Genomic DNA, 12,105 nt, shown 5'->3' on the forward strand with positions numbered 1-12,105 from the left:
TTTTGTTTAAACCCATATCAATTGCCCAAGTTATTTCATTTATTAGGACTCTAGTCCAGGCGTGAGTCAAGTGAAGTCCATCCCAATGGAACAGGTCTCACTTTCCCAAGTACAATACATGTGCTACTTACAAAAGATGGAAGGGTAACACAGAAAGTGTGAGGTATGGTGACTGAAGGACAAAAGGGGTGATAGAGCAGGGTGATATGGGGATTAGTCAATAGCAAGATGTCAATATGGGGGAGGTGCAAAGGGAAGATGAATAATTAATAACTGCTGTTGCTGGAAATCTGAAATAAAATCAATAAAGGCCAATTTTTTCCAGTGTTTTCTGTTTTGATCCCATTTAATTAAACTCAGTAAATCAGTTGTCTGTGGAAAGAGAATGAGAGTAATGTTTCAACTATAAGGTTGTCAGTATGAAATTACCAGAAGGAAAGAAAATCTTAAAGCAGCTAAAAGTTCTGATATGAATGGAGTGTTCTTATTTGCCACTTGAGATGATTAAATGATAGACAAAAGGCAAGCAAGAACAGAGGGAAGAAGTTTGCATTTGCAGAATGAAAATTAAAAAGCTGCAGATCCTGACAAAAAAACAGATAATTCTGGACAAACAAGTCAGGCAGTATCTGTGGAAAGATTAACACTGAAAGTTTCACATTTCTGGGGCCATTCGCAAAATTGGGAAAGAGAGATATTCATAAATCTACAATTAAGAAAGTGTGCAAATTCCATGGCTTTGTTAAGGTGGGTACAAAGCCGAAAATACAGTATCTGGTTCGGCCTGAGAACGTGTGCTGTGTACACCTCTGACCAGCAACATCATTTACAAGATCAAGACATTGCAGATGACAGGAAGAAGCAATCAGCCAGGATCCCAATGATAGTCTTCACTTACTACGAGAGGTTACACAAGCTGAATCGCTATCCTGATAGCAGAAAGTCAAGAAGAGAAACAAAGGCTTCCAAAATTGTACGGGATGCTGACTGGGAAAGTCAGGAGATATTATTTCCTGTAGTAATCTGTGTTCGTTCAGTTAGAATGACTAGTAAAGAAAAATTCAAAAAGAGAAATACTTTCATAAAGTGGGTAGCACAGTGGCACAGAGGTAGAGTTGCTGTCTTACAGCGCCAGAGACCTGGGTTCGATTGCGGAGTTTGTACATTCTCCCCTTGACCGCTTGGGTTTTCTCCGAGATCTTCGGTTTCCTCCCACACTCCAAAGACGTACAGGTTTGTAAATTAAGTGGCTAGGTTAAAGAGTAAAAAAAAAATGTCCCTTGTGTGTAGGATAGTGTTAATGTGTGGGGATCGCTGGTCGGTCCCGACTTGGTTGGCCGAAGGGCCTGTTTCCACATTATATCTCTAAACTAAACTGAAGTGGGTTACTTAGGTCAGCAATGTAGTGCCTCAAAGGACTGTTGAATCAGAATCTCATAGAACATCAAAAAGATCTGTTTTAAAAAGACAACTGTGAGATGTCACAATTTTATTTTCACTGTGAACTTCAATCTTGGAAGTCAAATGGAATTGAAGAGCTTTACTGCAGAGGAAAAGACTGGAGTAGTGACAAAAGAAACAACAGATGCTGGAATTGGTAGCTAAAAGCAAATTGCCGGAGGAACCCCGCCGGTCACGCAGCATCTGCAAAGGCAAATGGACAGACGGCGTTAAGTAGCTCCCATTTGCTAGCCATTTAATTCCTCTTCTCACTACCACACCCACCTAATGTCCTTGGTCTCCTCCACTGCCAGGGTGAGGATAAAACGCAAATTAGGAAGAACAGTATCGAGGTAGACACAAAATGCTGGAGTAACTCAGCAGGACAGGCAGCATCTCTGGAGAGAAAGAATGGGATGAGAGAAGTCAGAGATGCTGCCTATCCCGCTCAGTTACTCCAGCATTTTGTGTCTACCTTTGATTTAAACCAGCACCTGCAGTTCCTTCCTTCACAAGAACAGTATTGTGTTCAGTTCTGGGCGCCATGTTCGAGGAAAGCTGTTGTCAAGTTGGAACAGATACAACTTCACTGTCTCTCTTTCTTTCCCTTCTGATCTATCCAAGTTATCTCAACACCCCCTTATTTTCAACCCCTATCCTCCCAGCTCTCCATCATTGTTTTCTCCCCAATCCTTTCCCACCCAATCTGCCTATGCACTCGCCTCGCTGGATCCCTAACCCGTCCCCGCACCGTTCTCATCTGCCGACCATCCTTCCCTTATTTGGTTTCACGCTTCCTTTCTTATCCAGATTCAATAATCCAGGCCCTGTGTTGATTTAAAGAGAACATTTTATTCCATGTCTAAAAATTTTGCAGTGATTTGTGAATTCTTAAAGGGTGAATTTCAGCAACCTGTAACGTGGAGTTGTCAGTACTTGCAAAGCAAACAATTTGAGGGGCTATGCAGCAAAGGGAAGGGAATGCAACAGACTGCACAATACTTTCCATGATCAGGCACAAACTGGATGCATGGACAGAATAACTTCATTTGATAATTCTCTGCATAATCCATAATTTCATTCCCAATTATTGAAGTTGGGCCACATAACTGCTTCATTCCACTTTAAACAATTCAACACAGTTGCATGGTCTTCTTCAAGTAACTGGCAGCCCATTTTGGCCAAGAGGTTTGCCCATACCCCTCCAGGGCATTCTGTCTCGAGTCATCTTAATATACTTAAAATACACTGAAGAAGGGTCTCAACCCGAAATGCCACCCATTCCTTCTCTCCAGCTATGCTGCCTGTCCCGCTGAGTTACTCCAGCATTTTGTGTTGACCTTAATATACTTGGACTTCTTGTACAATTTTATTACGTCCTGCTTACCCATTGTCTTGGCTTTTCAAACGACCAAGCAATTCCAACGAACACACAATTCACTATGCGAATCTTAAAATCATTTCTAATGTTCTGGCAGCTATAATCTAATTAGCTATGCAAATGTGAACACATTGTGGAGATGCAGTGAGGCCTAGGTGAAGCAAACATAGAAACATAGAAAATAGGTGCAGGAGGAGGCCATTCGGCCCTTCGAGCCAGCACCGTCATTCATTGTGATCATGGCTGATCATCCACAATCAGTAACCTGTGCCCAACTCCCCATATCCCTTGATTCCACTAGCCCCCAGAGCTCTATCTAACTCCCTCTTAAATTCATTCAGTGATTTGTCCTCCACTGCCCTCTGTGGCAGAGAATTCCACAAATTCATAACTCTCTGGGTGAAAAAGTTCCTTCTCACCTCAGTTTTAAATGGCCTCCCCTTTATTCTAAGATTGTGGCCCCCGGTTCTGGACTCCCCCAACATTGGGAACATTTTTCCTGCATCTAGCAAAGAAGTATTTTTCTTCAGATTACAAGTACAGACCTCCCAACATTTGATTTTACAAATTCATAATTTTGATGTCCAAAATTCAGAATTTTACAACAAAATTCCTAATATGGCACATAATGCAACTTTTTAGCAAAAAGGTATGCACGCCAAATGCGCATACGCGTTGCACTACATTCATGTGTGAAAAACGACTATTATTTCCAACAGTCTGTAGTTCTTGGACTACATGTACAATGTCAGGCCTATCATGGGGATATTCTGGTATTTATAGAAAGGTTATTGAACAGGAATACTTTTTACAGCAAAGAAAAAATTGTGTTCTTTTGTTTTTTCTATTTTGCTTTTTCCTTACACATCCCGATTCTCTTGGTATTGAATAAAAAGTACAATGGTCATAAAATGTATGACTAAGTTATGAAGAGTTTCATTTAAAACTGCACATAGCTAATTTCATTGAAGACATACTTGCTCCAGTGGTCTTCAACAGCAAATCACAACGGCCCATGTCGCCCCCCACCCTTACTCCCCCCCCACTCCCACTCTACCCCCACCCCTACTCCCCTCCCCCGTCTCCTCCTTTTCTCCCCACCTCCCCCTCCCCATCTCCCCCTCCCCCCACCCCATCTCCCCCCATCCCCCCACCCCATCTCCCCCTCCCCCCATCTCCCCCTCCCCCCATCTCCCCCTCCCCCATCTCCCCCACCCCACCCCACCCCATTCCCACCCCCACTCCCCCCTCCCCATCCCTTCCTCCGTCCCCCACCCCTGCCCGACCCGCACTTCCCCATCCCCTCCCCCGCACCCCATCCCTTCTCAACATCAACGGGCCTCACGCTACGCAGCGAGGCCAGGCCTGTGGCGAGGCCAGGCCAGCGGCGAGGCCAGGCCAGCGGCGAGGCCAGGCCAGCGGCGAGGTCAGGCCAGTGCTGAGGTGAAGCCAGCAGCAAGACGGGCGAGGCCAGGCCAGTGGCGAAAGGCGAGGTCAGCGGCGACCGGCGAGGCGAGGCCAGCGGCAGGGCGAACGGGGCAGGGCGAACGGGCCAGTGTGAGGGGCAGGGCGAACGGCGAGGCATGTGTTTTGCGGAAAAATGTGAGACGAAATCGAATGGCGGAAATGAAATAAGAAAGCGGAAACTTTCCGCCAAATTCGGAAGGGTTGGGAGGTCTGCAAGTTCACCAACCCAACAATTCTCAAAAGACAAGTTACACAAATTTGGTTGTTTTACTGACAATAACCAGGATAAATGCATGTTGCCGAGAGAACAAGCTTTGCAAACTAATCTGGACAGTAACTGATTTAATTCATGTCATATTACAAGAAGTAATCAGTCTGATACCCATCAGCAAGCCTTTTATATGACAGAGGTTCTAACGCTTCACAGACGAACCAATAACATAGAGTACATTCACTGCTGCTAACTTTCAGATTCCGTTTTAGGAATGACATAAGAGGGAATAGGCAATACTGCTGGCTCCTTTCCAATAGTACTGGGTTTTAGGTGAAGGTAGATTTGTACTCACCCAGGCACTTCACAGGAATGACCATGTGAGTGTGACCACGACATTGTTTCTTTCCCTTCTTACACCAGTTCTCAATGCTGATCGGTTTATTTGCTTCCATCACATTGGTAATTTGAAGCTCTGGATAGACCTAACACAAGTAAATGTCACATTTACATTAGACAGATTTATATTTATAGATTTTGTTTAATTTGGGTTAATTTGTTCTTTGTATCTTTTTGTACCTCTAGTTTCACTCTCCCCTGACTCTCACTCAGAAGAAGGGTCTCAACCCCAATCATTACCTATTCCTTTTCTCAAGAGATGCTGTCTGACACGCTGAGTTACTACAGCATTTTATGTCTATCTTCACAACTGTTAATGTTTTTTGGATGGCAGGATTCATTTTGACATCCAATGCAGAAGTCAAGTCAAGTCAAGTCAAGTCAAATTTATTTGTCACATACACATACTCGATGTGCAGTGAAATGAAAGTGGCAATGCCTGCGGGTTGTGCACAAAAAGAATTACAGTTACAGCATATAAATAAAGTTAATAAGTTACTAAACATAGCACAAAAAGTGTCGACAAAAATTTAGTCTCTGGGGTTATCAAAGTTGACAGTCCTGATGGCCTGTGGGAAGAAGCTCCGTCTCATCCTCTCCGTTTTCACAGCGTGACAGCGGAGGCGTTTGCCTGATCGTCGCATCTGGAACAGTCCGTTACTGGGGTGGCAGGGGTCCCTCATGATCTTGCTTGCTCTGGATCTGCACCTCCTGATGTATAGGTCCTGCAGGGGGACGAGTGTAGTTCCCATGGTGCGTTCTGCCGAACGCACTACTCTCTGCAGGGCCATCCTGTCCTGGGCAGAGCTGTTCCCAAACCAGACTGTAATGTTGCCGGACAGGATGCTCTCTACAGCCCCAGAGTAGAAGCAATGAAGGATCCTCAGCGACACTCTGAATTTCCTCAGTTGTCTAAGGTGGTAAAAGCGCTGCTTATCCTTACCCACCAGTGCGGCAATGTGCGTTGCCCATGTCAGATCCTCTGCGATGCGGACTCCCAAATATTTGAAACTGCTCACCCTATCCACAATAGACCCATTTATCTCGAGTGGCGTGTACGTCCTTGGATGTTTAGCCCTTCTGAAGTCCACAATCAGCTCCTTTGTTTTAGTGACATTCAAGAGGAGGCTATTGTCCTGACACCAGTGCCAGATCAGCCACCTCCTCCCGGTAGGCCTTCTCATCGTTGTTGGAGATCCGGCCCACCACCACAGTGTCATCAGCAAACTTGATGATGGAGTTTGAGCTGAACCTGGCCCCACAGTCATGTACAGTAGGGGGCTAAGGACGCAGCCTTGGGGGGATCCTATGTTCAGGGTAAGGGAGCTAGATGTGTGTTCCCCCATCCTGACCACTTGGGGCCTGGCAGTGAGAAAGTCCAGGACCCAGGCACACAGCGGGGTGCTAAGCCCCAGTTCCAGCAGCTTCTCAACCAGTCTGCTGGGGACTATTGTGTTGAATGCTGAACTAAAGTCAATGAACAGCATCCTCACATAACCCCCCTGGCTGTCCAGATGAGAGAGAGCGGTGTGTAGAACCTGGGAGACCGCATCATCCGTGGACCTGTTCGGACGGTATGCGAACTGTAGTGGGTCCATGTTGCGAGGAAGGAGGGCGCAGATGTGCTTCTTGACTAGCCTCTCAAAGCATTTCATGACAACCGAGGTGAGGGCCACCGGTCGGTAGTCATTTAAACACGCTGGAGAGGCATTCTTTGGCACCGGTACAATGATGGATCTTTTGAAGCATGCAGGGACCACGGACTTTGCCAAGGAGAGGTTGAATATTGTGGTGAGCACTGGAGCAAGCTGAGTAGCACAAGACTTTAGTACTCGCCCAGATATACCATCTGGGCCTCCAGCTTTCCTCGTGTTCACACGCGTCAGAGCCCACCTCACCTCATGCTCGGACACCGAGAATGTGTGCACATCCCCGGCGGTGGATCCCCCTCCAGCCTCGCTAGCCAGCGCCCCTTCGGTGCTGTTTTTAGACGGCGAGCTGGTGGTGTTACCCGTCTCAAACCGTGCGTAAAAAGAGTTCAGGTCATCAGCTAAGGAGGAGCCGGCACTTCCGGTTGAGGGGGTGCTGGACCTGTAGCTAGTTATAGTCCGTAGCCCCTGCCAAAGGCGCCTGGTGTCCTGCTGCTCCATCAGTAGTGTAGGAAAATAACTGCAGATGCTGGTACAAATCAAAGGTATCACAAAATGCTGGAGTAACTCAGCAGGTCAGGCAGCATCTCAGGAGAGAAGGAATGGGTGACGTTTTGGGTCGAGACCCTTCTTCAGACTGATGTCAGGGGGGCAGGACAAAGGAAGGATATAGGTGGAGACAGGGAAGGGGAGGGGAAGAGAGGGACAGAGGAACTATCTAAAGTTGGAGAGGTCAATGTTCATACAGCTGGGCTGCAAGCTGCGCAAGCGAAATATGAGGTGCTGTTCCTCCAATTTCCGGAGGGCCTCACTATGGCACTGGAGGAGGCCCATGACAGAAAGGTCAGACTGGGAGTGGGGGTTAAAGGGCTCAGCCACCGGAGATCAGATTGGTTAAGGCGGACTGAGCGAAGGTGTTGAGCGAAATGATCGCCGAGCCTGCGTTTGGTTTCGTCTATGTAAAGAAGTTGACATCTAGAGCAGCGGATACAATAGATGAGGTTGGAGGAGGTGCAGGTGAACCTCTGTCTCACCTGGAAAGACTGTTTGGGTTCTTGGATGGAGTTGAGGGGGGAGGTATTGCATCTCCTGCAGTTGCTGGAGAAAGTGCCCGGGGATGGGGTGGTTTGGGTAGGAAGGGACTAGTGGACCAGGGAGTTACGGAGGAACGGTCTCTGCGGAACGCAGAAAGGGGAAGGGATGGGAAGATGTGGCCAGTAGTGAGGTCCCGTTGGAGGTGACGGAAATGTTGGCGGATGATTTGTTGGATACGCTGGCTGATGGGGTGGAAGGTGAGCCCCTCCCACTCCCAGTCTGACCTTTCTGTCATGGGCCTCCTCCAGTGCCATAGTGAGGCACACCGGAAATTGGAGGAACAGCACCTCATATTTCGCTTGGGCAGCTTGCAGCCCAGTGGTATGAACATTGACTTCTCCAACTTTAGATAGTTCCTCTGTCCCTCTCTTCCCCTTCCCCTTCCCAGTTATCCCTCTATCTCCCTTAAATATACCTGGACCATCTCTGACATCTCCCTCCCGTTTCTGGACCTCACCATCTCCATCACAGGAGAAAAACTAGTGACGGACATTTACTACAAGCCCACCGACTCGCACAGCTATCTGGACTACACTTCTTCCCACCCGGTCCCCTGCAAAAAGTCTATCCCCTACTCCCAATTCCCCCGTCTACGCCGCATCTGCGCCCGGGATGAGGTGTTTCAGACTAGGGCTTCCGAGATGTCCTCGTTTTTCAGAAAACGGGGCTTTCCCTCCTCCATTATAGATGAGGCTCTCACTAGGGTCTCTTCTACATCCCGCAGCTCCGCTCTTGCTCCCCCTCCCCCCACTCGCAACAAGGACAGGATCCCCCTCGTTCTCACCTTCCACCCCACCAGCCAGTGGATCCAACATATCATCCACCAACATTTCCGTCACCTACAACAGGGCCCCACCACTGGCCGTATCTTCCCATCCCCTCCCCTCTCTGCGTTCCGCAGAGACCGTTCCCTCCGCAACTCCCTGGTCCACTCGTCCCTTCCTACCCAAACCACCCTAACCCCGGGCACTTTCCCTTGCAACCGCACGAGATGCAACACCTGTCCCTTTACCTCCCCCCTCAACTCCATCAAAGGACCCAAAGTCTTTCCAGGTGAGACAGAGGTTCACCTGCACCTCCTCCAACCTCATCTATTGCATCCGCTGCTCTAGATGTCAACTTATTTATATCGGCGAAACCAAGCGCAGGCTCGGCGATCGCTTCGCTGAACACCTGCGCTCGGTCCGCATTAACGCAACTGATCTCCCGGTGGCCCAGCACTTTAACTCCCCCTCCCATTCCCAGTCTGACCTCTCTGTCATGGGCCTCCTCCAGTGCCATAGTGAGGCCCGCCGGAAATTGGAGGAGCAGCAACTCATATTTCGCCTGGGCAGTTTGCGGCCCGGTGGTATGAACGTCGACTTCTCCAACTTCAGATAGCTCCTCTGTCCCTCCCTTCCTCTCCTCCTTCCCAGATCTCCCTCTATCTTCCTGTCTCCACCTATATCCTTCCTTTGTCCCACCCCCGACATCAGTCTGAAGAAGGGTCTCGACCCGAAACGTCACCCATTCCTTCTCTCCCGAGATGCTGCCTGACCTGCTGAGTTACTCCAGCATTTTGTGAATAAATCGATTTGTACCAGCATCTGCAGTTATTTTCTTATATCTCCCTCTATCTTCCTGTCTCCACCTATATCCTTCCTTTGTCCCACCCCTGACATCAGTCTGAAGAAGGGTCTCGACCCGAAACGTCACCCATTCCCTCTCTCCTGAGATGCTGCCTGACCTGCTGAGTTACTCCAGCATTTTTTGATACCTCCAACGCAGAGGTTGTGGTTTACCTCTGGCCTGGAGCAATGAATACTTCCAACCACTGACAGGTTTGATAACTCCTGTGCAACCTGAAACGTTAAAACTTTCTCTCCCTGCAGTTTTTTCAGACTTTCAGTTTATTTTACATCATCAGCATTTAAAAAATGTGGCTTTATTTTACTGCCTGGGAAATAAATGCTATTAACGGGCTCCATGAACGATATAATATTTTTGAAGGGGCAATTGAATAATCAATGGGAGTGAGGTTGCATTAACTTCTGTTGTCACCTCAGCAAAATATGGCAGCTTTGCAAAGTATTAGGCAGACTATTAATAATGAAGGACATATGCTCACGACTCACCTCCTGACAATATTGCTGAATCTCTTCTTTGTTCCCTTGGCAGCTTTTGGTTCCTGAAGGATCAGATTCCCATTTTCCATTGTGGATATTGATATGCATATTGAGCTTTCCACAGAACATGGCAATTTGTGGCTCTGCTACTGCAAATCCAGCTCCAGTATTTGCTGCTAATGCCTGAAGCAAAGAAACAAAAGCTTCACCAGCAGTTCATCGTTCATCAACCACCAACATTATCCACAGTAATCCAGCAAGCATTTGAATTCTTTCTTAATTTAGTCACAGGATCTAATCGTTCAGCGATTGCTGTTCATTCCTAATAACTGCACAAGATGTTAGAAGCAGCCAGGATGAAAGCAGCATCACAACGGTAGAATGTAGAAATGCTTCAGTAGACAGGTTACAAAATGGAGAACAGTTACATATCATGAATAAAATGAATAACGGACAAGATACCATGGGACTTCACCATATTCCATTTAGAACTGATTAGCTGCTTACCAACCAGAGGCAGTCTGAACTGGGTACACAAGCTCACTGAATACAGGAACAGGCTCAAAGACAGCAAACAGGCAAATTCCAACTTCAGGTAATGCAGCCCTCTCTTTATCATCTACCCAGCTTTGCTTCTCCACACCCCAACCATACCTTTCTTTCCACACCCTGCCCCCTGCCCACATCAAAGATAGACACAAAAAGCTGGAGTAACTCAGCGGGACAGGCAGCATCTCTGGAGAGGAATGGGTGACGTTTTAGGTTAAGAGCCTTCTTCAGAAGAGTCTCGACCCGAAATGTCCCCCATTCCTTCTCTCCAGAGATGCTGTATGTCCCGCTGAGTTATTCCCGCTTTTTGTGTCTATCTTCGGTTTAAACCAGAATCTGCAGTTCCTTCTTACACACCCTGCCCACATCATCCAGTTTCTTTCCCGTCCTCCACCCATTCATTACCCATTCCTCTCTTCTCCAGGACCCCCATTCAGAGACATCATGGACCCTGGCACCAGGGAAGCAACGCACCATCTTGGAGTCTCGATTGCTGCCAGAGTCTTCTATCAATATAGACACAATTCCCACAGGTAGAGTCATCAGGGACATCAGCAGGTAGAGTCATCAGGGGCTTCAGCAGTGCCCCTGACTTCCCACATCCTGTAGGAGGAACATTGCAGCATTCTGCCTGCCACCATTTCTGCACTAAAACCAAGTGCACAACACTCACACACAAGAAATAGCAGACTACACCTTTACCTCCTGTCTCCTTCTGCTTAGCCTTTCCTCAGCCTCTTTGCCGGCCTCAAGCCAAACCCTCACAATTCATCCACACAATTCCTCCACACAATTCCTCCACACAATTCCTCCACACAATTCCTCCACACAATTTCGCCAGTCTATTTCCCTCCACAAGGCTGCCTGACCCGATGAGTTCCTCTAGCAAATTGTTTTTCCCCCACCCCCCACAGTGAACAGGACGTCTGTGAAGTAGCATTGGATGAGCCAGAGCTGTTCACAGTCAAACTAGGAAAAGGTTTGTTTTTGTGATTGAAAGCCTGTGACTTATGCGGAGCAGAGGGACCAGGGCTGGATTGTTACTGCTTGTATATAATTTAAGAATCTGGCTGCGAATGTACAAAGAATGATGACTAAATTTGCAGACAAAATAGTGTTGTTAATGACGAGATACACAAAAAGCTGGAGTAACTCAGCGGGACTGGAAGCATCTCTGGAGAGAAGGAATGGGTAATGTTCTGGCCGAGACCCTTCTTCAGACCCAAAGTCACGGGAAAGTGAAATGAGATTGTCTCGTTGTCTCATTGAGTTACTCTGGCATTTTGTGTCTATCTCGGTTAAAACCAGCATCTGCAGTTCCATCCTACACAGGTCATATATAATGGAGGACCCGGCTTGGGGGGGACTGCCGCGAGGGAGGGGGGAGAACAATGGACAACCCGGGTGGCGGGGAGAACAAAGGAGGAGCCGATGTACGCTGTAGGTGGCTGCTATTTGCATACCTTGGGTATGCAAGCAAAGAATCTCACTGTGCCTTGTTACATGTGACAATAAAGTATTCCACTATTTTTGGGCACTTCCTGAAACACTCTGGAATGCAGTCCAAGGCACTGGGGATTTATCAACCTTTAATCCAATCATTCCCCAACTAACACATATTTACAATGCCATTTTATGTCTGCTCCTTGAATCTACGACTATCCCTAATTTTGCTTATTCCTTACGATTGAGTCTTTCTTCCTGTTTTATTTTTGTTCCAGACAGTAATTAACAATTTTGTGGTTTATCAACGTGCTCCTGAATCATATATATACAGCCGGAAACAGGCCTTTTCGGCCTTCCAAGTCC

At 47.4% G+C, this 12,105-nt stretch overlaps 1 protein-coding gene across 3 annotated transcripts in view; it reads right to left on the minus strand.

The window, feature by feature from the left end:
* Nucleotides 1-12,105, minus strand: part of aplp2 (amyloid beta (A4) precursor-like protein 2) — a 129,702-nt gene that overhangs the window by 82,172 nt on the left and 35,425 nt on the right. For all 3 annotated transcript variants that reach the window (XM_078426841.1, XM_078426842.1, XM_078426843.1), the window contains exons 2-3: nucleotides 9,757-9,930; nucleotides 4,855-4,984 (exon numbers count right to left, since the gene is read on the minus strand). In XM_078426841.1, the coding sequence (XP_078282967.1) occupies nucleotides 4,855-4,984; nucleotides 9,757-9,930 (304 nt within the window). The remainder of the gene's footprint in view (nucleotides 1-4,854; nucleotides 4,985-9,756; nucleotides 9,931-12,105) is intronic.

Source organism: Rhinoraja longicauda, chromosome 32 (assembly GCF_053455715.1).
Source record: "Rhinoraja longicauda isolate Sanriku21f chromosome 32, sRhiLon1.1, whole genome shotgun sequence".
In the NCBI taxonomy this organism is placed as follows: domain Eukaryota; kingdom Metazoa; phylum Chordata; class Chondrichthyes; order Rajiformes; family Arhynchobatidae; genus Rhinoraja; species Rhinoraja longicauda.